This window comes from Pelmatolapia mariae, linkage group LG18, assembly GCF_036321145.2.
Source record: "Pelmatolapia mariae isolate MD_Pm_ZW linkage group LG18, Pm_UMD_F_2, whole genome shotgun sequence".
In the NCBI taxonomy this organism is placed as follows: Eukaryota; Metazoa; Chordata; class Actinopteri; order Cichliformes; family Cichlidae; genus Pelmatolapia; species Pelmatolapia mariae.
The window spans coordinates 19684958-19711521 of NC_086243.1; the positions used below are offsets into that span (position 1 = coordinate 19684958).

Consider the following 26564-nt stretch of genomic DNA (forward strand, 5'->3'; position numbering starts at 1 on the left):
CTAGTTTCCAACACGTGCATATGTAAGACATTTTAAAACACTAAATCCAAAACAAAAACACACCTGGACTTCTATGTAGGGCAGTGTATAGACTACAATAACACTGATGCGATATTTCAGTGCTGCTTGTGCTGCACTCAAACCAATTCTTGGTTTGCCATTCTGGAAATAAACAGTCACTGAGTGCAGGTATTTTATCACACCGTCCAGTCCGGCTCAGAGCGACTTCAATCTGCACAAACACCGACTGCGTGGTGCTTAAAACGCCCACAGAGGAGAAGCTGTCACACCAATCATAAATTAAGACGCACTGAGATGAATAATCTTTCTGAAACATGAGAGGGGAATTGTGAATCAGTTGGGTTGTATGTATCGCGGTGCTGCGCGCTCCCTCTCTCTCTCTCTCTCTCTCTCCCCCCTCTCTCTCTCTCTGCTGATGGGAGGAGCGCAGAGCAGCTCCTCTCTGTATAAGAAGTGTTGAACGTTCAACAAGGGATTTTACACAGCTACTCAGGAGAAACGAAATGATCTGCCCTGGAGCCGCAGCAAAATGCTGGATGGACACCTACTCCTGGGATGGTTATCGTTCACAGTTATAGTGTATCTTCTCAACTTGCCTGGACCCACCATAGCATATTTCGGGTAAGAGATGACAGACACACTGTTAAGTCCATGATGCTACTTTTCATTGATTTGATTGGTTCAAAGCAGGTAATTTTTTTTAAATGTCGTAAGTCACTGAAAACTCTTTAGTGAGTTTAGAAAGTGGAATAAGGAAGTTTATTTTTTTAAAGCACTGACTTCGGGTCAGCGAGGTATCACCTGGAGGCCTCACAGCTGGTGTGTGCAGCAGGTTGTCTGCTCAAGAATTTACCTCAGTGAAGGTGCTGGTAATTAAAAAAAAAGTAGCAGTGTGGGGGTTATCTTAGAATGAAATTAAATCAAATATAATCTAATATAATATAGGTGGAAGTATGTACCCGCGGAATGATTTTGACCGGTGAGAGCCCCCTCCTCTCCATTCTTTCCCTGACAATTGAGCCAGCGCCCACTGTACAGTGAGCGCGGCACGTTTGAGTGGCAGGTAGCGGTCAAGGGGTTATTTTGCTGAAACACTTGTAAAATCATATCCTTAGTCGACTCTGAAAACAGCCGTGGAGCCGAAAGGTGAGTGTATATGCCTCAGACTCAACAGCTGGTAACAATAAAGCGATCTGACTGACTGAACTGGTGGCCGAAACGTCTGCTCAGCTTGCACAGAAAAAATCCCCCCATCCAGCAAAAACATCACACAACTCTGGCAGTTTTTTTTCTTCTGCTACCTCCATCAGATAAAAACGGGAGAAACGAAAACAGCTGGAACACGTGTCAGGAAATTAATCTGAAAAATTTAGCGTTTCGTGAATCGTGTCCCGCACTTAACATTGTTTCATTTAGAAAGCGCACACGGGTGTATATTTCAAAGTAAGTCATTCCCAGGGAACGCCTTGGATTTTAGGTGTAGCCCACTATGACCTCCACTTCAGAGTGGCTACTCATGCTGCACTTTGCTTGCTCATACGCTCTGCACTCTCAGCTTCCTTTTCTGTCTTAGTTACAGAAGAACATTAACAGTGCTGGGAAGCCAAGGTCATTCAAATGAGGTCAGCATGTCAGGTGGGACCGCAGCCATATTTCACCTGGAGCTGGAGAGCTTTAATCCGAAAAGAAACCCACAGACTGGAATGTACCTGTGCAAGTGGAAATGCACATTAAACACAGTTAAGATCTTGGTGCTTTTCTGTATTATCTACAAATATCTCTGTTGATGGGTGCTGTTAGTGCTCCCCTACAGGGTAGACACACACACGGACACACAGAGACAAACGGTTGTAGACTGCAGAGTGATGACACTTGAAGCTTTGCCAGCAGAGTCAAATTTATGGTAGGTATGGGTGTTGTGCAGGATCCAGGAGTGTTAGGCGATCTGGGAACTGATGTGAATCTGCAAGAGAGCACAAGAACTGTCCCCTAAGGGCCCATTAGCCTAGTATGTCAGACCTGCCGACCTGTTGAAGTGGGTTTTACATTCTCCTGGAGGCAAATGTTATCTGAATAGTATGTATTCGCTACTGAGTCAAGGCAAAAGAAGTTTTGGAAGTAGTAAAATGCTATGTATCTCACAGTAACTGTTTTTCAGATCTCTGGGTAATATTTTTTTTCTTTGTTGGGGGGTGGGGGTGGAGTGTTGCACAAAGTGTTGGCACTAATTTTGGAAACTGGGTGATGCAAGCAAGTTGTATGACACCTGCAGTAGTTCCGTGTGATGGAAATATCTCAGCCCCTTCTGAGCAAAGCATCATCATGTCTAATACTCATGCACGTATCAAGTAGTTTCTCTCTCTGCCTCTTGGTCTTTGGTTTCAATTCATTTCTAAAATTGCATTAGAAGGACAAATGTATCACTGCTCTCTGTTTCTGTCTCCCCTCCTGTTGCAGTGTCGCCCTTTGGCAGGCACTTGTATTAAAGATGACGTGCCAAATTGGCACCAAAATCAGCCCTAATGGTTCTAATGGTAATGCATATTTACTTATTCAGTTAGCACTTGCTTTCAATTACCTCTGTCAGTCTGTTCTCTATCTGTGGCATGTGTAGTGCAGAGAGACATGTGGTATTACAATACTCCAGATTTATTATTCTGTGGCCCAGGGAGAAAGGAATATGAATGAGTGTCAGTGAATGATTTAGCCTTGCTGCTGAGGAACATGAAACATACTGAAAGAGCCTGCGCAGGTGACACAGATACAAAATGTGACTGCCCCGTGGCTGGCTTCCCAGAAACTCGACACCGGTGACACTCCAGCACAGTCTTGCTCAGCTTTGACCGGGGGACATACTAACACAAACCTGTTCAAATAAATATTCCATGAGCACGAGGCATCTTAGGGCCCCCTGGGTACTGATTTACTCAAAATAGAGGGTCAATGTTGCATACCCAATTTCCAAAGTGCGGTGGAGCATAAGTGTAACATAAACACAATCTCTCCTGCCTGTAGTCTGCTGTAGCTGAGGGTGGGGTGGGATTCCTGGCGTAGCCAAGCACCCGCTTAAATTGTCATCCTTTGCCACAAGAATGTGAACACTCATTTTCTTTCCCTCAGCCTGTTGTGGCAGGTGCTGGTTCTGCTAAATCCGTTATCATTAGAGCTTGAATTGGAGATGCTCGCTGAGCTCGCCTTACTTACCTTAAGGTTACAGCACCTTGATCAGATATGGCGTTAACTGTCAGCAAAGGGGATGATTTGTTTGCTCAGGTGACCCCGCGAGGGCTTAGAGTGCTCTCTGAGACGACTCTGTTGGTTTAAATTTAAGTTTTGGTAAAAGGCTTGTCATTCTGCGGTCTTGTAAACTGTGCTGGATGTGAGTCCTTACACTGAGTCAAGGGTTTGTTTTTCTTTAGCACACATGCGACATATACAGGAAGGCTGCCCACAGTCATGCAACTGGGATTCACTAATCACAGACGCGCCGCAGCATCCGGAAGAAGCAAATATAGCGGTTGCTATTTAATTGCTGCAATATCCTTAAAATCTCTATCATCGGTTTGATCCTGAAGAGTAGAGCTCCTTTCAGATGCAATTATTGTTTTCAGCGCTCCATTAAGTGAGGCAGTAAGCCAAGAGCAACAGGATAACAAATGGGATGTGTGTAAATTTATTGAGGAGGAGTGATGTTTCTTTTCTTTTTTTTTCAGTGTGCAGCCCGTCTGAGGATTTTATCATTTTGCTGACTTAGTTCCTGGCATGTATCAAACAGCATTTTTTTTAAAGTTTCAAAGGAGCCTTACTTCTTGAGCACAGTGCAAAAATGTTAAAATTTGTTTTTTAAGCAGCTCCATCTAACCATTTCCTTTGGTTCCCTCCTCCCCCCCATCCCTCCTGTCTTCTGGCTTGCCTGCCTTATGTGCGTGCTGGCATCCCTGCAGTGGTTTGTGGGGAGCTTCTGGGTGATTACCACTCATTAGAAGGAGCAGAGTTAGTGCGGGCTCAGGCTGGCGTTGCCTGGCAGACAGTGGTGGCAAGCGTCTCATTACCAGGCCTTAAGGACTGATTAGCCCTGACGTGCAGCAGGGCGGGGAGCACCGTTGATAGAGGGATTTCCCAACTACATAGGATATCCTGTGGCTATAGCCACACCTCAAAGGGTATCACTTTAGCATGAGCCAAGAAGATAGGATTCTCTTGACAGTGTAGTGTAGTGAGATCACGCGAACCTGGAAGCTTAGATAGCTGACCGCTTGTCCCTCTTAAAAGAGAGTTTTGTTTTCTTTATATTTCTGTTTGATACATCCAGATTTGAGCTAAGCCAGGCTTTGCTTTGAGCTCTGTACCCTGTTACATCCTTCTGGAGTCCTGCTATGTTAGTGGGTACCACATGGTGGTGCAGTACTGTCTGAGAGTGCAGGATGGTCTTCCATCAGCTCTTTCTTGTGTATAAATAGGAGACAAAATGTGAAAACATTAAATGTAAATGTAGTGCAAAATTTACTTGGCTTATGCCCACTTGTGGTCATCCTGCATGATGGGTTCAAAATGTCTTTGAACTTAAGCTTATAGAGCAAAGTTGTACTTTTTTTTTTGCACAAATTTACATGTCTTTAAACTGGAAGATGCATAGTGTAGCTGCTGATTTTATGGGTTGAACCATCAGTAATTACAGAGCTTGGTACTCACCTTTGTTAAGAAGAGCTCGGTGGCCCCTGATGTGGGCTGTTATGGGGCTCATACTGTGTAATAACATGGTTGTGATGGATATTTTTGAAGATTGAATGGTTTGGAGAGGCTTTTAAAATGCGTTTGGCGTGCTCACATTTGAAGGAGGTACAGTTCTTGTGTCATCAGGATGCCAAACAGACCACAATTAAGAGACGCTTGATTATAAAAGGGCAGCAGGTCCAGGCGTACATTTCATTGATGGATAGCTCGAAGATACGGAGAGGAAAATCTTCTTGGTTAAAATGCAAACATATGATGATCTTTGCAGATGGAGCTGGAGACATGGGCAATTTGCAAAACAGGAAAACTAATATAGACTCAAGATACTTTTAGTGGTCAGGCATTGATGAGATGATGCTAGTTAGTGTGACCACTATGTCCTGTGTTTTCCATCCTTGACCACAGGCGAGTTTTCTCTGCCTAGTTTGTGGGAATAGAAGAGACATGGCACCTCACACGTGCCAAGATTAGCAGACTGTCAAAACCCTCACTTAAAACTTTGGCCTTCCAGAGAATATCTGCTTTTATCACATCCAAGAAAAATAGATTTTGATACATTTAGTGTCTTTTTAAAAAAAAAATCAAAAAGATTATTTCTGCAGCAGTCAGCATAAAACCCTTTTTTCAGTATCATCCACCTGTTTGCAGGGTAACCTGAGTTTATCTTGCATAAACACGATCATATAGAAGACTAAGCTGATGTGCACTCAGATGCTTCACTAGGATGGGTGTGCTTATATACTCTAAGCTTCTCCCAAAAGGCTTATTTATCCATAAAGCCAGAATATTAGTTTGAGAATGGACACAGTGAGACACACACTGACGTGAACAGGCCAAGGCACGGAAGACGTTCTGCGATTCACCCTGGGGCAGATTTCATTTCACGTTGAAAATGGCCCATTTGCATGACGTTCAGCTGCTTTTTTAATCATCAAGCACTTGTCAAGAGTCAAACTTTTCTCACTCCCGTTGATATACGAGTCGCGAGTCAGCACAGCCGAAAAAATCTTTGTCAGACGCGGTCAATCAACACTTTGCGTCTTTAACTTTGGAAAATGCTTTGACAAAAGGTATTTGGGCTTTAATATTTGAAATGAGAATTAAAGGAATAACATGTTATATGTGGGTAAAAAAGTACTGTGTTTGTATCTGCTTTGCTGAATTTCTCTGACCTTAAAGTCTCACCAAATAGCCACAGTGTGGTTCAGCACGTGGAATCGGTGAGAGCCGAGTACAGTATGTGTGCCTGAGTGTGTTTGGTGTGTCGGTGCGCTGGTACAGGGCTACTCTGTGCCATGGTGTGGGCTAGAACTGGGGAGTCATGCGGACACTGCTGCACGCCCAATCTGTGCCAGTCACACAGTGACTATAACTGAGCTGCTGACCTTAGAAGCCTCGAGTTCTCACATAGCAGTTAAACCTCTTACCATGCCCCGCACTCCCATTCCCAGGGCCAGATCCTATAGTGCTGCCACTCGGCTACCAGTTTTCACATTCACAGTCGTGGATTAAAAAGTTAGGCTGGACACTAGATTTTTTTCCCCCCTTTTCCTACTTTTTTGACCTGTAAAACAAAAGTATTTTCTAGTGAAACTTATTACCCATGCGTAGTATCATATACATTTAAAATATTAGAGTCCTGTCTCCTTCAGCTACTTTATGGGAGTAGTCTGACATACCCTCTGTGGGTTGTAAATGACCAGAAACGACAGCAGATGACATAACTTTGGGTCATATCCTGTTAAGTCATACAAGATAGTGGACTTCCCCCCTAGCTTTGTGAACAGCAGTACTTCTAGACATTGCACGACATTCCCACTACGCAGAAAGGGTCATTACTCAACTAATAATGACTTACTTAAGTCCCAGGCCAGTACCACTTTGTTTTGTCGTGTTACTGCACTGTGTCAGTCACAGCTTGTTAGAAGCAATCACAACACCCAGCGCCTTCAACTAGGGACTTATCTTATCTTAGCCATATACACAATCGTTTACTCTTTCCCCCATTTTTTTTGTTTTTGTTTTAATGATTCGGGGAATTAACAGTTTCTTTCACCATGGAGAAAATGCCTGAGCTCAGTGCAGGATTTCTTCTCTTACACTTCTTCTTGGAGGTGGACAACAGCAACCAGAGAGTCATTCGACACTGATTCATGGTTTCTCCAATTATTCATGTCTAAGCTGTGGAGCACATTGTCAGCAATGGTTAGAGAGGGCCAGTGGGAAAACACTACACACGCTCACATTCCTACTACCTCTGGCATGGCCTGGGATACACCAGATGGGACTTGGGCAGGGTGGTCTGAAGTTCATCCAACATTTCTGAGAAAAGCACACAACTTTCTCCCCCCGAAAAGGAGCATTTTTAAACGCTGTTATGGCAGCAGGAAAAAGTGAAAGGAAAAGAAAAAAGGGATCGCCGATGGTAAGCCTAATTTACTGCAAAAACTCAGAGTTTCAGAGTAATATGTTTTCTTACGTTGCACATATTAATATCAGGTGAGCACAGCAGTTTGTCTTCATCACAGTTAAACTTTTCCAGGACACATGTTCACGTCTATCATTGTCTTGTGTAGGTTAAGGTCGTAGACGGCAATAGTTTTGTCTAGAGACCGTTTTGTTTTGAGCCAACAGCTGGGTTGGAATGATTGACATTCGTTTAGAGTAATTGACCAGTGGGAATAGGGGAAGTTTGGAGAAAAGGGGAAAAAAGGAGGAGAAGAAGGAGGGGGGTTGGTTGTGATCTAGGAGACAGTAGACCACACAACCTGCAAGTAGAGGCTGATGGAGAAATTGTGGCTTTTGTGCTTTTTTTTTCCTGTCTGGGCGCATTTAGCCACAACTTGTAGGTGTTGACTTAAGGTTGTAAGACTCCACGTGCGTGTGCACATTGATCCATGCGTGTAGCCGCGTACGCCATTGTGTCCAACGCTACGGCGGCTGATAAACAAACGCTGGCTGGAAATTACCAAAACACTTCCTCCTCTGTGTTTGAATTCTTGCCACAAAAAACAGAAAACTGAAAGTTTTTTTGTTTGTTTTACTGTATTAACTCGTTGTTTTAATTAAGAAAACATGTTTTCAATGATATTGCTCAACAGGTGGTTTTCTTATCTCCAGGGGGTGATTACACAGTAGGTCAGCAATCTGTAATATCACATGTTTACTGAATATGGATATCTCCTACAGAGGCTGCAGATTCTAACATAGAAAGCATCCACACAGAGCCGCAGCTCGAGCCCTGTACATTCTCTTAATTCTTTAAGACTCATCCCTTCTTATGTATTGTCAGCAAAAATTTCTGTTTGACCGCCAACTATTCAAAATTCAAACGCACATTAACAAAAAGGAGAAAATAACCTCTTATTTAACAACCAGATGTTTGGCGTGTTTGCTTGATTTAGATTTACTTTTTCTAAGGTTTTCAACTTTAGACTCTCGAGATTAATGTCTATACAGAGACTGTTAATATATGTCTCTGTGGGCACATGAGCACCACGAGTAATTAACAAGCTGCGTTTGTAGTCTGAGAAAGAATTTGTTTAGGCCTAGCACATTTAAGTAATAGGCTTTTTTTCTGACTATGACAGATAGTAGGTATCCTTAGCTGTCTACATACCTTACTAATAAAGAAAGAGCAGAATTACCAGCTGAGGGTCACTTCCAGGAGTGCAATGTAAAGTCAGAGAGCGAGTGATGATGGCAAAGTTTAGAGTTAGTCAATGATTTCCTTGAGGGATTGACTGTCGTGCTCCGCCGCGTGAAATGAGCCGTTTTCGCTGAACCCGCTGCATTGGAAAATGTATATAAAGTAAATGTCACGGGCAATGGGAGGTGCTGACAGGTGGAGAGAAAGGACTAAACAAACTGCACTGTTACTAAGTGAAAGACAGTGGAGGAGGTGCAGCGTGAGAGTAGATCAGTGATGTCTGCACAGTGTGTAGAGGCAAGAGTGTGAATGGAAAAAGCAAAGCTGAGCAAACATCAGCAGGAATCCCACCTCACATGGGATAATAATGAGTTTTATATGTTGGTGTTATATTCCGTGTGTAATTGGTGTTGCTGTGCCAACACCTCAAACAAAAACACGACAGAAAATGGACCGTGATGTGAAAACACATGTTCGTGCTTTCTTATTCACTGTGGGGAAGATACTGCGAAGATGCATGCGCATTGCTTTAAAGCGCGCACGTTTTGTGATTATCACGTGGATTCAGGATGGATGCTTTTAATGGACGTGATATAAACGACATGTAGGAGTGAAAACTGTTGGATGTGTTGATGTGAACACGAATCAGACAAGGTTAATTATACGTAACTTTAAAAATTGGATATCTACACGGTATATTAGCAGCTGTCTTTGCGTTGTTCACCTTTGAGCTTTTCTGTGAATTAAATTTATTCTAGAAAAAGTGGTCCCATATTTTTTAAAAAACGCTCTCATGGAGCGAGCGATTGTTGTCACCGTTGCAGGAAGACTCCAGTTATTCCTTTTTGTCCGAGTCTCAGAGTCGACTTTATGATTGACCCAGGGAACTCTTATCCAATTCTTTTCCTCTTAGCGAGTTGAATGAGTTCATTCTTCAGCAAACAGCAGTGTGATTTATTTATTTATTTTTTTTCTCCGATCATCTTATTGGAATGTGTGCGACCCTTTTGTGTGATAGCAGGGGTCACTGTCCTTCATCCAGGGAAAATATTATCTTGAATCCAGCGAATTTGAATCGGATTAAAATGAACAACTCCTCTCCTCAAGTATTAAAAAGTGCATCCATTTGTAAACATTTTTTTTAAATATAGAAGAAAATAAAGCACGGTACATCTGTGATACTATTTGACTGCGTTCTCGTCTGCCACAGAGTGGAAACATTGCACAAGAGTGAGCTTTGGCCAGTAGTTTCTTCTCCAGAGATGTGAAGAAGTATTTCTCTGCTCGAATGTCCCTCTCCTCCTCGCTTTGCCCTCAGGCTTTCTTTGCAACTAGCTAGAAAAAAACCCCACCTTTCTTTGAAAAAGAGACAGCGGTGCTGAGATCAGTGTCGTGTCATCTTTGGCTTCCCTCCAGCTTCAAGCAGAGCATCGTTTTTGTCTCAGACAAGTAGACGTTACCGAGGCATCTGAGGCCTGTCGTTCTAATACTTGCAGGCATGTGGGGGTTTGGGGAGGTCTGAGCTGATACGTGTTACTGCGCATGTCTTTCTGAGGAATGTCCACAGCATATTGGTATTCGTATAGTTCAGCTACCATTAGCAGTTGGCTATCTTTCCAAAGCAGTACACTTAATCGATGTCTCTGTGTTCATTTGCAGACATTTGCATGAGCAAAATGTTGTGTGCATTAAAAAAAAAAGTCTTACATGTTCTTTAACATGACAGGTTCTTTGCTCCGCAGCGTCATTCAATCCCTGACATTCGCTTGCAAGAGAAGTGCTGAGGAAAGGTTGGCAGTCGTACGCGACATGCCGGGCCCGTTGGATTTGTTTGTTTTGAGACTTTATGTTTGTTTCCTTGACATTGCAATCAGAGTGTCTTAACAAAGCGTGAAACAATTTAGAGGAAAATGTCAGTTGTTCAGAGAAAGACACCCTTTGCCTTGCTGCGTACACCTCAAACCATACATTTTTCTTATTCTCCAAGTGTGTTGGGAGGGCGATCTCTGTCAAGACACAGCTTGCCAGGTTTCCATTTGAACTTGCTGTCAGACAAGTTAAGAATAGGCAAACACACTTTGCAAAAAGAAAACCGTTCGACCCATTCTGAAAGCAAACCCCGAGGACTCCTTTTTTGATTTGACTACACGGATTCTCAACCAGACTATGAATTTATTGTAAAGAAAAATATCAAATAACATCTGTGAACTATTAAGTTCACTGATATTAAATTGAGCACTCGAGGGGAAACATTTCAGTCGGTTATTGGACTTAATAAAACAAATCTTGTGTTGAATAAATCCTGTGACCTTCTGTTCGTGACTCAAGTGATCATGAGTGGTGACAGAATATTCTCTGAAAAATAATAAAGAAGTCTAAAATGTGAGTAATGCGAATCAGCGATCATCGCTTCTGGTACATTAACTAACCAGGTGTAGACAGTGAGCAGGTGCTCTGCATCTTTACAAAAATATTGCAGAATTTATTTCCATCTTCTTTTCAGACTGCTTGGCTGTAGTAAACTGTGAGGCAACGTTCCCATTTTCTGCGGTTACGCTTCACAGTTATAAAGTTGGACTTCTTTTAATTGGTTTGGCTGTATGCATACTTTTAGCAACCAGGAACGGATGGACAACAATTTATGACTGTTGGTATATTAGTGCTGTGATAGTGGAAATATGAAGGATTAAAGTGTTAATCTTAAATGCTAAATGTGTTTTGTCATTACAGCTGAAAGCAGCAAACATTGGCCCAAAAAGTAAATGCAGTTCTGATTGCTCTCTTTTCAAAATAAAATAATTCTTCACTGTCTCTCAAGTACGCTTTTTCAGATGTTGTACCTTGGTGTTGACATGTGCAAGCTGTAATCCTTAGTGCCTTAGTGCACTGGGAAATTCAGCCTACACTGAATGCCAGGAGTCCAGATCATTGATAAATAATCTCATTGATAAATACTGTGTCGCTCCTTGCACGAGTATCCTTCAAAAGTCTGAAGTCCGGCTGCAAAAAGCACACAGGCCAGAGAGCTTGTGCATTTTGTGAGTTCAGTAAATCCATTTATTCTTCAGTTTCACTTTAACAGTGTAAAGGAGGCCAGAAATTACACATAATGAACAACTAGGGTGCCAGTCCTGTCAGTTGGTGTGACCAAAATGGTCACAGGCTGACAGTCATGTCCCCCGTGTGTGTTTATGAAAGTAATGCCCTGCGCTCTCCATCACAACCTCAGAACGCTGGTTATAGGTTTTGCCAGCTATGTGGCAGTCCCCGCTTTGTGTGTTTTATATATGCATCCCTTAAATAAACTGACGAAAGGAGTGCAAGTCTGCCACATGTTCTCCATACCATGTTTAGAATCGAAATTCTTACTTGCTGTATTTAAAGTACTTTGCAGCCGTAGGATGAATACAGGTGCCTCGTTTATGCAGTTGTTCTTAGAGTCTTAAGCTCATTCCTGATGGTCTGCCTTTGTCTGATTCATAAATGTTGCTGAGCGTAATAATAAACAACAAATTTTGTTTAAGCATTATTTAAAAATATAATTTCTAACTTGTACTCGCTTCATCAAGAGCACTGGGATTAACTTTAACCATTGGCTGTCTGGAGCACCGTGTCATTTCCCAGTAGCCTAAGGGCCACTTTGGGCTACTGTGAACAGTCATCTTGACTGTTTGCTACAGGAGTGAGTTGACAGACCTCTCAGACACCCTTGACTCCCGCAGACTGCATGCATCTCCACAGCATGCTTAGCATCAGAGTTCACACCCCAAAGACTTGCACAGATGTGCACTTGAATCTGCTCATTCTCGCTTTCTGCAAGGGAGTGCTTCTTAACAGGTGTTACCTGTTAAGAAGACCGTCAATATAAAAGGTTTAAAAAAAGGTCTGGGTCTGGGTGGACTGTAGCTTAAACACACACATTTCTTGTGGCGGTGTATCTTAAGTTCAGTTTCGGGGGGTTTTGTTTGATACTTTTGTTTGTCAAAAAATAAAGCTGCAGAGTTTAAGGTTTTCTTTGTGGGCATTTTGAGCACTGTTAGCATACCTGAAAACCTCAGTGTTGAGATTGGCTGGTTGGTCCCATTGTGTTTATAATGTTGTTAACATTTATTCCAGATAAGTGGCCCAGTTTCAGTGACGAGGTTTTGCTACATACCATAATTAATGATAACCGTGACATTATGTCAAATCAGATAACGATATTATGTCAACATCACATAATACAAAAGAGCACATGAATTAACTAGTTGTTCTTTTGTAGCGTTTATTTTATTTCATTTGTTTCTTTGTAGATACCGACACTTTCACCACCAACATTCTTTCCAGTTTCCAAAGTGGATGTCCAATAATCTTTTGACATAATAATTATGTAGTAAAAAGCCTGATCACCAGGTAGTACTTGATTACAATTTGCATGAACAGAGTGGCGTGGGATGGAGTCAAATTGTTGTTCCAGTCTGCCCCTAAGTGAAACCCCTCGATGACATCATAAATCAGAGTTTATCCCAGAGTGAGGTGGAACAGAAACACAGAACTAAAAAGATCACCACGTTTTATGTCCCCTACAGAAAGTCTAGATTTTCAGATGTAAAGACTTTTATACGATATTTAAGACTTTTTATAATGACAGCAGCAATAATGTGTGCCATGTTTAAATCTGTACAGCGAGGTACAACCTGCCACCCATCTGAAGGATCTGGTATAAATATTTAACCAACCATTTGCTGGCTACTGTTTTACGTCACGTAACACGACAGACACGATCACAGAATACAAATGTTTAAAATGTCCCCACACTAACTGAATGCCTTGTTATCTGCACATTACAACCTCGTACTGCAGTATTAAAGTGGTCAGTATGCAGCTGATGCTGTAAGTTTATTGCTGTAAAACGGAAAAAAATTGATTTCAGGAACTTTTGGTAGAACTTCAATATACAGCCCATAACCTACGGTCCAGTTGCCCATGTAAATCTTTGTGAATAGGTTGCAATTTTCAGTACAAAGACTTGTGTTCCTACTGGTACTTGTCACTACAGTAAAATAACATAGTAACTAACCTTTTTTCAGTTTTAAAGGAGAGGAGAAACTAATTACAACTACAGGTATTTTTAAATAAAGGAGGTCTGAATAATCTATAATACAGCCCACACCACTAATAATACTGTGTACTTACATTGTAAGGGGCAGAGATATTGATTTCCCTCCTTCTGAAATAACCTAAAGTTACTGAGTACATTTTCTTTTTTGAAAGTACTCCAAAGGCACTCTTACATTAAGTGCCCCGTTTCTTTTAAATTTCCCCGTGGATAAAAACTACTCACAAAAATGCTAACAAAATTCAAAAGAATTACATGGTAAACCTGACTTTTCCACCACTGCAGAGAATTTGCTCTTTACTCAGACACACCTGCACCGAGATGTGATCTCAATCTCCAGCAAATGTTGAATTCCCCTGAACATTAACCACTGAACAGCTGAATTCATTTGAACATTAACCAAACTTTTGAGCATTATATGAGCAGCTGTGCTTCCTGTGCTGTTTATGCAGTATAGCTTTGCTACTTTTATTGTTTATTCAGGAAGGTCAGTATCCTGTTGTTCTGGCTGAATACTTTATCAAGACAATCCCAGTATCTTTCTGTTTCCAAATGGCTTGTGATGTTTTCTTCCAGGTTGACAGGTAATGAACCGTTGTCTGTCCTGCCACTGAACTCTTTACCAGAGGAGAGCATAGGCAGGGCCCACTTCAAGCTGTGTGACCGGCTCAAACTGGAAAAGAAGCAGCGCAGGATGTGCAGACGAGACCCGGGCGTGGCGGAGACTCTAAGAGAGGCCATCACCATGAGCGCCCTAGAATGCCAGTACCAATTCCGCTTTGAGAGGTGGAACTGCACCTTAGAGGGGCGCCACCGAGCCAACATATTAAAAAGAGGTGATTATTACTACTTTTCTTCCCATTTGAATATGCATTTTATTCTTGTGCACTTAAAACTTAATGTCTGAGTGAGCCAACTCTTTAGAAAACCCTTTATTTTCCTGTCTCCCAATTGCCACTCTCCATCGGGCTTCTCTAGGATTTAAAGAGACGGCCTTCTTGTACGCCATCTCCTCAGCGGGTCTAACTCATGCCATGGCCAAAGCTTGCAGCGCAGGACGCATGGAGCGCTGTACATGCGACGAGGCCCCCGACCTGGAGAACCGTAAGGCGTGGCAGTGGGGAGGCTGCGGAGACAACCTCAAATACGCAAACAAGTTTGTCAAGGACTTCCTGGGCAAACGCTCGAACAAGGATCTACGTGCACGTGTGGACATGCACAATACGAACGTGGGCATGAAGGTAAGTGCGTCAAATGGTCATGACGTACCGACCGATAGCACTATTTACTTACTTGGTCTAACCAAAGACACGATCTAGCTGCACCATGGGAAATGGGGGATTCATTCGTTCTGGAGCTTGACCCGTGCTTCGAGCCAAAAGTCAGCTGACGCAACAAAAGCAAATATCTCAACATCTGCTGCTTTGATCTCAGATCTCCAACTCCTTCTACGACATTGTTGCCTCTTAGAGGTGTATGATGGGCTGTGACAGCAACAATATTAGCTAATAATTTATTGAAAACATTAAATTCGACTTCATTTTAATTTGGGACAGTTATTCATCTACATGTCAGCGATGTTGGAAAACTTTTAAGGAGTAACAGTCAAAGAAAAAGAAAGATTTATCAAACTGTAATTTCATAGCAGTATATTTACCCAAAGTGTCAGCTTCACTCGCCTTTTATTAACGCTGCAATTTCTACAGACTTTGAGTTATTCCATACACATGAATCTAACTAGGAAACACACTTCAGTTTGAAGAGGGTCAGAGTTCATATGGCGAGACAGACATTATGTAAACAGAAAGGTTTGCTAATTGCTTGTATGAATCATTTAAACGATGGGAAAATAGCATTAATACAATATACTCTGAGTTCTTTTTGTCGGCAAACATCAATGTGAAGTACCGATTCATTTTGCGCCATATCCCGGATACACTGCATTTCCATATCTTGGCTTTTGCTTTGTACTGGAGTTTAAACATTAGAGCACTGCTGTTTGACTCAAAGGGCTCCATCTTAACTGTCTCCAAATATGTAATTAGGATCACCAGATGGGACGTGAACTTCCCTACACCTGGATGATGTTAACTGGGGCATTTTGGGAGAGCAAAATCAATTGAAAATTGTGAAGTGTTTCAAAAATCCAACACACAAGTTTAAAAGAAACCCAGAGTAATGCTGCTGTAAATTTTAGTGAAATCTGAAAGTGTTCATTAGTCAATATTTGGTTTTCTCTCTCAGATTAGATAGGCTAAGAGTCTCATTTGTGCTCTGGTAGAATTCAGTGATTGTTTGTGGTGAGCAAGTACGGGTTTTTCATCTTGGAAGTGTTTTTAATAGCAGAATAAATGCTCCTAATATGTCAAGCCAAAGCAAACTAATGGTCTGGAATATATTTCTTTTACTGTGCTTTGTGCCTATTGTGGCCTTTTTCATTTTGGTTTCAAAATGAATTACGGCTAAAGCACACTTCCCAAATATTAACAGATATAAAACTCTCCCCCAAACGAATGCGAGCTCTTCCTTTTCAACTTGGCTCTCCTAAATCCAGTCTCCTTGGAGATTTTATTTGTGATAAAAGATTTACAACATTGTTTTGGCTCTTTCTTTGTTTTTTTCTTTTCGTAATTTGCACATGTAGCGAGGTGTATCGCATTCGCTCAGGATGAATTCCCACGCCGAGGACAAAATTGGAATGTGCTAGCCTCTGCATCCCCCCGACATTTTAAAGGCTGACCTATCAAATTTTCTTGACCTGCTGGTGTGATGAATATGCACTTCCTGCTCCCCGATCTCTCTCACAGTCTGAGAAAAGATTTGTAAATTGTTTCCAAACCCCGTATAAGACAATATGTTATTGTCATTGATTCTCGCGCACACACTCTGCTTTACACAATGTGGTGGATGCAGAAATGAACTCTGGCTGACTGCTAGGGGGTCAAGTGATATTAAAGTAACGTGTTGTGGTCTCTTTAGCTGATAATTCCTCTGTTTCACTTGCAATTATATGTGATTTTGTGTAAGACAAAAAACGGCTACTTCGGTATTCTTTCTCTTCCCAAACGTTTGCGTGACTTTGCTCTGGGTTATGCCAAAATTACCGCACTATAGCGCTGGGTTGATCAACTCTGGGCTTAAAAAACACATTTTAGTAAAGTACCCAGTATAGGAGGAGGTATGAAGGGTTCCCATAGTTGACTGAATGGATTGTTTTGTGGCTTCTTCTTACCCATAACCTCCCCACACTTATCATAATAACCACAACTGTTTAATCAAAATTTCATCTGTGGTTATTATAACAAAATCAATCCTCCCACAAACTATAATTCACTTTTTCTTTTATACAAGAAGCCTCAGACGCCATTGCTCTCCTTTAGTTCACAAGCAATAAGTGAAGTTTTTCCCCTTTAATTATGATATGAAAGAGAGCAATGAATGTAAAATATATGTCTATAACCTTCCCAAGCTGCAGTACTCCACCCAGTTCATCTAGTTGTGAGAATACTTTAATGAATTGGCTCTTTTAAGTTCTGTTTGCTAAACAAAAGCTTGTTAAATTGCATACCTTTCATTATGTGCCTTCAATGGTTCTCAGTGGCTAACAGTATTGCTCTGTCTCTGGTCCAGGTAATCAAGGCTGGAGTGGAGACCACTTGCAAATGCCACGGCGTCTCTGGCTCCTGCACCGTCCAGACCTGTTGGAGGCAGCTCCAGCCCTTCCATGAGATCGGCAAGCAGCTGAAGCAGCGTTACGAGACCTCCGTCAAGGTCGGCAGCTCCACCAACGAGGCCACCGGGGAGGGAGAGATCTCCACGGGCCGCAACCAGCAGCAGCAGCAGCAGCAACAACAACAACAGCCCCTGCCCGGCCTGAACGATCAAATCCCCCGCACTATGGACTTGCTCCACATCGAGGACTCACCCAGTTTCTGTAGACCCACCAAATATTCACCGGGCACCGCAGCCCGCAAATGCTACAAGGACAAAAACTGTGATGCTATCTGTTGCGGGCGAGGCCACAACACTCAAAGCAGGGAGGTGACCAGGCCTTGCCAATGCCAGGTGCGCTGGTGCTGCTACGTTGAATGCAAGCAGTGCACACAGAGAGAGGAGGTCTACACCTGCAAGGGGTAAACCGGGCACCGCTCAGCCTTTTCAGTCAGAGGAAGGTGGTTGTGTTGAAGAGGAGCATTTTTTTTCTCATGCAGAGTTTTGCTTTCTGTGTCGGAGCAGCGTTCTGCAAGCAAAAAAGGAGCGAGCCAAGAAGCAATAAGCACTTTGAGGGATTTCTGTGGGTTGGGTTTCAGAGGTCCTGCAGAATAAAAACTTTCTCAGACAACTGGGTCAACATCTCAAGCTCTTTATCACAGCGTTACCTTGAAGAGAGACGCTTTCACTTTCCTTTAAGAAAAACAAAAATCTTTGTCATCAATTCACAAGAAAACCGATTAACGCCCAGTTAATGAGGATACAACACAAGGACAGTTACACCAACAGACTGATTTCTGGGGCTTTGCCCAAAGAGGAATGATGTGTGTGTGTTTGTCAATTTTTACGTGTGTACAGTATTTGTAAGCATGTGAACATGAGGTAGATAGCGAGGGGGGGAGCGGAAAAATTAAGTGACGACTTTTTATGGCGATTAAAAACCATATACGGAAACTGAAAAAAAAAGACAGGGTGTAAGAATTACTCTACACGCACATATTTACACTCACACACATTGTGTGTTTGCATATATATGTACATAAATTCAGTTATATTGTAATGATATTATATAAGCCACTTATCTAACTATGTTAAAACAAACCACTAACCACACAAATGTTTTGTTGTTTGTGTGCTCTTGCTCATTTTTCTTTTCGATTCATGTTGACAAGGCCCTTTGGAAAGCAGCACGCTTGTGTCTGACGTCTTTCTGTGGATAATTTATAGATCCTTTGGGACTACTCCTTCATGGGGAGGAACAAAAATATCTTTAATTTTTTCTTTTTTTGTAATATTGTAATATGAAGCTGTTAGTACATACATTAACAGAAGATAACTAAACCAGTCAGTTTAGGCTATTCTCGGCCAGTGTTCAGGGAATAACTTAAACCACTATATGTGTTTGACTAAACCAGAAAGAACATACGAATCCAAGGTGGAGATGACAGCGGCCTTGTTATTACAGTCAAAAGCATAGCAACAGGTGATCTCTTGATCAGCAGAAGGCCCACGTGAGACTCGGATCAAAAATTGTAGAGCTTTGTGAAGCTTAAATCTACTTTGAAGGTCTAAAGAAAACTGTGGAGAACTGGAGGAATTTAACATGCCATTTCGTATTCTTCCTTCCTATTCTGGTTCCACAAATTTGATTGAGCCATATGAAATACACTGACACGCAGTGTGTACAGTGGAAGTTCAAACAGTATGGGGCGACTGACTTTTTGTTCAAGTGAAGATGAAAGCATAAGCCTCTTAGCTAATATAAAGATCTATTATAAAACTAATATTTGTGTAATTGTTCCGCAAATTTATGTCTATGTTTTACTAATCGGCTGTCTTCTTTCTGAAGTCAGTGAAGTTGTTTTTATAAGTTAACTTTACCTTTTCATCTTGTTGCTGAGCACCTTTGGACACAGTTAACACAATGCAGCATGCTGACCCCACCATACAAGAGTGACGGTTTGACACTGCAGGAAGTACTGCGTGGTATGAAATAATAAACTTCAGTCTGGTTTTTTCTTAGCCTATCATAAAGAAACAGAGGAAACTGCTACTTTTAACAAAATTAGCCCATCAGCACCTCTAAACTCACTGTTTGGCCTCCTATATCTTGTTTGTTTAATCCAGGAAGTTAAACTACGCCTCGTCTTTGTTACGCTTTTTTATACATATTAAACAGACAGGATGTAACTTGTTAATCAGTGAACCTTAAAGGTACTGAAAGGTGGCTTTTGATACCTTAGGGCACATTTCAGTCTCGCTGTGTCCAAGTTTGCGGCGTTTATGCAAAGCTAACTAGCTGACTGATAACTTTAGTTTCTGTTCTCGTGACCTAGAAGAACATGCAAATTGTTTCCATTACAGTTTTATGAGAAATGCCTCTGTGCACACAAACAATGCAGACAAAATTTTGTCATATTCTCAGCACTTAGTGCTTAGAAACATTATATTTTATCAAATACAGGACCTTATAGGCCATATTTTAGATTGGTGTGAATTAACTACTGAGTGAGGGACCCAGCTTTGTATTATAGCACCATTCACGCACTGACGCCCAAAAGCCCTTTAAAGTATTTAAAGATCTGTATTTATGGATACAGTGCAGTGCAGAATCTTTTTTTTCTTGTTTTTTATTAAAAAATGTAAATAGCAAAGGTTTCTTCTCCTGTGGTATATAGACAAAAGTGAGGCACATGTTCAACTCTCACAAGCATCTGAAACACAAATTGAAATTAAATAAATGAGTGAAGCATTTGCTGAAGCGGCATACAGCTGCTGAAACGAGATCGTTATGGATTTCAATCATCAATGCTGCACAGTGCATTTTTAAAAAGGAGTTTCACAGTGATTTAAATCAAAGCTCCCTCTGATAGGAAGAGAACCGTGCATGGCTTATTTGTCTAAAGGAGATGAATTCCAAGCATTTTGATATGAGATGGCATGCCAAATAAAGACTGGTCAAAACATATACATAGAACTTTGCACGCTACATGGAAACCATAATAGCTATGCAGAGACGCAAAGCACAAATGCCTGCTCGCCACAGCTTCTGGTGTGTGTTTGCGCCACACACTCCGCCTCGGCCCAAACACGGTGAGGTTCTCTACTATTGAATGGATTCAAAACAGACACGACAGGAAATGCAGACAGATTGCATTTTTGTTTGTTTATAGATTGTACATAGGCGTAGAAATTTATTCCAGAAAAGAGGAGCATGATGCAGCAGTCCGCCGGGTTTTTAGATGTCACAGTCATCCACGCTCTCAAATCCAAAACTCTGCACTGTTTAGTCATCAGTGGATCATGTACAAAATTCTATGTTGTAGAGAAAAAGAAAGATAAATTATTTTTTAAATATATTAAGAGCATGTGTTTAGTGTAAATAACTTCAAAGTCTAAATTGATTTTATATCCTGTATTTTTTACTCTGTTTTCTTTTTGGGTGTTTGTTCCTTTTGGGGTGGAGGCTTCGAGAAGCAGTGTATACTATCAACATATTTCATTTTATATCTCAAGATTGTTATCTAAGCACTAACAAATCCTAACAAAATTCAAATCAGCTCACTTTTAGTTGGTTTAATTCACTCACGGTAATGCAGTTTCTGAAAGCATGCAAAGAAAATCACAGTTATCAAGAATATTTTATAGAACTTAATCTTGTATAATCAGCGGTTTTGTGAAAGGACTGATGATCAGTATGGACTTGTTCACCTTTGGGTCACTTTACATGTACATGTACTTTTTGTTAGGATTTGTGCTGTGCTTGTAAAACAAAGATAAAATACACCAGCTATGTATTGTCCTTTGTGATAATATTACACCAACAAAGCTTTGTCCATGTTCACTTATTCATGTCTTATGGGAACTCTAAATTATTTTCCTCTACCTCATGTGTATAGCTTGTAGGTTTAAACAGATCACAAATGACTGGTAAGAATGTATTTAAGTTATTTAACATCTTTGTATAACAAAGGCGGAAAAAATCTGAAATAATAAATGGATTTTTAAATTATTTAATATGTACTTGCATTATTTGGTAGCATTGATTAATTTTAATTAGTATATCATGCCTTGAATTTAAAGTTCTTCCATTATTGATGACACGTATTTGCTGGATTCAGCCTCTGAAAATATGAAATTAATATGTTCATTCCTGGCTCCTTTCTTAGGTACACCTGTTCAACTGCTCATGAATGCAAATATGTAACCAGCCAATCACATGGCAGCAGCTCAATGCATTTAGGCATGTAACAAGTCAAGACAATGTGCTGAAGTTGAAACCTGGGGAAGAAAGGTGACTTTGAGTGTGACATGGTTGTGACATGGTGCCAGACCGGCTGGTCTGACTATTTCATAAACTGCTGATTAACTGGGATTTACCCACACAACCATGTCTAGGGTTTACAGAGAATGGCCCAAAATAGACCTGGGTTCAAATCCACCATCTAGCAGTAGAGTTTGCATGTTCTCCCCGTGTCTGCATGGGTTCTCTTCATGTACCCCACTTCCTGCCGGAGTTCAAAGACATGCAGTTAGTAGGGTTAATTGGTTATTCTAAATTGTCTACATGGTTGTCTGTCTCTCTGCGTTGGCTGTCCAGGGTGTACCCCACCTCTTGCCTTATGGTAGCCGGGTCAGGCTCCAGCCCTGCGCGACCTTGATAAGGATAAGCGGAAGCGAATGGATGGATGGATAATTCAAAATAGAGAAAACTTCCGGTAGTTGATCATGATCAGCAGTCCTCCAGAGGCCAAAGGAGAATGGCAGTAGAAAGCCAGTACTAACCCAAATAACCACTTATTACAGAACAGCATCTGTGAATGCATGTCAAAACATGTCGAACTTTGAAGCCTGTCTACAGCAGCAGAAGACCACACTGGGTGTTACTCTTGTAAGCTAGGGACAGGAAACTTAAGCTACAATTTGCACACAACCACCAACATTTAACAATAGAAGATTGAAAAAACATTGCTTGTTCTGATGAGCCTCAATTCCTTCTATGCCATTTAGATGGTAGTGTTAAGATATGGCATAAATAAAATGAACACATGGATCTATCCTGCCTTCTGTCTCCTTTCAGGCTGCTGATGGTGGTGTAATGGTATGGTGTATATTTTACATGCACATTTTGGGCCCCTTATTATCAAATGAACATTCACATCATCAGTGGTGTGACACTATCATGTTAATATGGACCAAAATCTCTGCGCAATGTTTCTAGTACCTCACTGATATTATGACGCAAAGAATTAAGGCAGTTCTCATTGCCTAGGAAGGTGAGTGCAATTTTTAATTTTAAATGTTCAGTTACATTTGAGTGGGTGGCTTTTCTCGGGCATTAAATTGTAGCAATTTCAATAAAGATTTCTTTAAATGAATGGTATTGGCTTAAATTTCCAAAAATGGAGAAAAAAGAGAAAAAAGAAATAAAGATGCAATTAATTGTTTGCTTTTTTTTGGTATAAATATTATCTGTGAGTAGTCAAAATCAAGCCCGTATTGAGAGCTTTTCCTCTGTTCTACAACAGCAAATAACATGTGAGACCCAGAAGGTCTCCATCTGGGAACTGTTGGGAAAATAAAATCTCTGAGACCAACCTTTTAAATAAGAAAAGTGCTTTTGCCACGTAATAAGACGTCACGGTTGAGGTTAGGTGTTTTTGGGAATCTGATACAAACCTTGCTGGATCGTCACTGTTTCATGCTGTATCCCCCCTTTGCTATGACATTTTATATTGATTTAGGGTAAACTGATTATCAAAGCCTCTGACATATTACACTGTATATTACCGTAACACTGATGTTTTTACATCAACTCCAAACAATGTAACCATTAAAACTATTGAATGCAAGACATAAACATTTCTGTTTTGGATTTACCGTGTTCGGACATTTGCTATGAGCTGGGGAATCACCGTGTCGAACTCATATTATTTCAACAGGCTCTATCCCCCGAGCAGAGTGGAGATTTCAGCGTTTTCTCTTTCAACAATCTTTCAAATATGTGGAGGCCTCATCATGTAAGTCTTAAAGCTCAATTAATCCAAGAGGAAAGTGGTTCTGTGATCTTAGGCTAATAGAAGCTTCACATACAGTAGTGAAAACAAAACACAATTACGAGAGTATCTGCTCTAACACCTAAAACATCAGCGCAAAAGCCTTTGATATGTCTGACATGTGTACCTAAATTAGCTGCGTGGGAGCAGCACCTTCTTGGTGTTAGCAATTCGTCCCCTGGGTCCTAGCTGCTTTGCTTTGAGAAACTAGGAAGCTTTAATGTGCCCCGCTTGCTGGACTCCTCCAAACTTCCTGCCCTGCACCAGCCTCTAATATGAACTGCAACTCTGCGGTCTGCTGTAATAAAAAAAAACGTTTTGACAGCTGTTAGCATGAAGGAAGAGGGTGCAACTAAAGCACAAGGTGGAAAAAAAGTAGAAAAGAGCGTCATTCCCCACCTCCTCCTGACAACCTACCATTCCCACTGTCATCCTCCTAGTCTGCTCTGGTTGTGGCTGTCAAGCAGAAAGGCAGAGACTATTTTTGAACTGCTGAAAGTGGCAGATGAGTTGTTTTTCCAGCATCACCTCTCTGCGCACGGTGCATTTATGCTGCCTTGAAGGGGCGTAACTAAAAGGTGTTGATTGTGGAGTGGTTTTAATGGATAAAGAAATAGGATCAATAAATACGAACGTCACAAATAGTGATGTGTGATAATGCAAATTTTGGTATCGATCCGATACCAAATAAGTACAGGGCCAGTATTGCCAATAATCTATAAGGGCAACTTTTATAAGGGAGAGAACACTTCTTGTCATCAGTTTGCAAATTCTACTTTCCACTTTCCATTTTACTTTCCACAATAATTAGTTAATGCAACAAAAAACACCTTTCAGCTCTTTATGTATTTTAAAACTGGGTTTTTAGAGACCTTAAATATAAATACGCCTGCCTCTGAAGTACTTTGGGTCAACCTCTGTTGTTTAAATGTGATATAGGCTATAAATAAAAAACCACAAAACTTCAGGATAGAAATAAAGTAACAATCCTATAGTGATGTATCAATCCAATACCAATAAGAGCATTGATATCAATACTGTTGAGATTTGGATGTAAATAGTATTAACATCAATAGTGACCCTTAGTCACAATATTAAGAGCCCGTTCTCCACAAAGTTGTATCCATATGCAACTAATTTGCAACACCAAGTACATTAATTTTTTTCAATTTTTAATTTTTTTTAATAGTTAATTTTAAGTTGACGTTAAAAATATTATTAAAGTGTTTGACCCTTAGACAAGGGTCAACTGTATTGGCTACAAAGTCATACTCTGAACAGTTTCATTGTACTTTAAAAGGTAAAGGCACTCGAAATCAGTGCATAAAGGAATATGAGATTTACTATAATTAGTTAATATTCAAGCATTAGCTTTATAAACATCAAAACATTGCTTTAACATATGTGCTGAGCACTGTGAAAACACCTTAGCTCACAGCTCCGGTCTGAGCAACTCACAGATTTCTGTTTTTTTTCTTTTCAGTAAGTTGGGAAAAAGCGAGTTCCTCTCTGGAAAGTGTGATAGGGGTCTAAAGAGTATGTGCCTCTTGCCTTCTTCCTGCACCCTGCCCAATAGCATACCCTGTTTATAACTGTTTTTGATTGTTGTTAAGTACCTGTCAAAGCTCCTGCTTGTTCCTCATGCTGGAAAAACATGTGAGCTCAGAATCTCTCAAAACATTTGCTTTTTTTAAAAAAAAGCACCATAATATGGAAAAATACTCAGTATAATGTGTACTGAACATCTTGTGGTGTAGATCTGTTGTTTGTACAAGGATGATTTTGGTTGAATTGCTTGAAGAATTTCAGTTGAGACAAGTGAAAAGGTTTAGAGAGGCTGTGTCCTCAAGCAAGGCAGCTTACATAAAGATTAACACTCCATATAAAATGAACCAAGTCTGATAAAAGATTTCAACTCACCCTTTACAATCAGCAGTACATTTAACAAACCTGTGCAACCACAGGAAAATTTTCTTCACTGGAAGTTGAGGTCAGTTGAAATTTTGTGGGTTTTTTTTAAACTCTTTTCAGCATTTTGTTGATCCCCCCTAACTTCGCAAATACAGAAGATATCTACATGAATACAACAAGTTTAAAAAAACCCCACAGATCTGAGCTCTACAGTAAAAACTGTAGCCAAACTATGGCAACTATGAGGTTGTCAAGTCATGAAACTGTGGATTTGCTACCTGAGTAAAGGATGAGTTCTTGCCTGAAGTGGAGGAATTCAAATCCTGCACGAGAGTGCAGCACTGGTGAAATTGTGGTTGTGGTGAAGACGTGACCTTGAAGGTGAAGCTTTTATTTTACCCATGGATTTATGTTCCTACCTTCACCTGTGGCCGTAAGCTGCGGACACTGAAAGAGTAGGACTGTGGATACAAGCTGCAGAAATTAGTTTTCTCTGAGGGGTGTCTGGCCTAAACCTTGGAGACAGGGTGAGGATTTGGGATTAGGTATTCGGGAGGAACCAAAAGTAGTGCTCCTGCCTTTCCACATCCAGAAGCCAGGTGAGATAGTTTGGGTATCTGTCTGTGAAGCTTCATCGTATGGTTTTTAGGGCAGGACCAACCGGAATAGACCCCGGACAGACACGCTGGAGATATCGCTCTGCTGGCCTGGGACCACCTCAGTATCCCCTCCGGAAGCAGCTGTGACTCAGATTCAGATAAACATTAAAAAAAAAAAAAACCATTGAAAATGAACCGGCTGTACAAATGACTAAGCACCATCATGACCGCTGACATGTAATATATCTTTAATATGTCTTGTGATACTATTTGCTGTAAAAACTATCAGTGTTGTTTTTTTCACTGGAATGAATCACTCTGTACTGGAGGTCCCCATGCTTTTTTTTTTCAAACCTCTGAGTAGGGGGAAAGCTCATAGACCATGACTGAGGCCTCTCCACAAACTGCGATGGATAATGATGATAACTGGCTCGGGAGGTTTTCAACACTTGCTCACAATCATAAAAATGTCAGCTTCACATGACTAAGCTCATTTGTCAAAAAACACTCCTTCTGTTATAACATGCTCCACTCCTACCTCTGCACAAATGAAGAATTTAATATGGCACATAAATTGTAAATAATAAAAAAAAAAGAAAAAAAGAAAAAGTGAGCAGACCTGAGTTGACATTCACCTTCTGGAAAAAATAGAATACTAAACAAACAAATAGTTCTATAAATAATAATGGAGCATATGTTTCTTACATTGGCAAACATACTTGAAGACCAGGGAAAGCCCCAGAGACCCCATAGCAGGGTTTCTAGGGGGATGGGATAAACATAGA

At 40.9% G+C, this 26564-nt stretch overlaps 1 protein-coding gene across 1 annotated transcript; it reads left to right on the forward strand.

The window, feature by feature from the left end:
- Nucleotides 1-436: 436 nt before the first annotated feature.
- wnt9a (wingless-type MMTV integration site family, member 9A) lies at nt 437-18218 on the forward strand. Its single transcript, XM_063462405.1, is given in 4 exon segments — nt 437-642; nt 14079-14338; nt 14481-14743; nt 17133-18218. Coding segments are annotated over 4 exon segments (1236 nt in total). The 3' UTR covers nt 17640-18218.
- Nucleotides 18219-26564: the final 8346 nt, after the last annotated feature.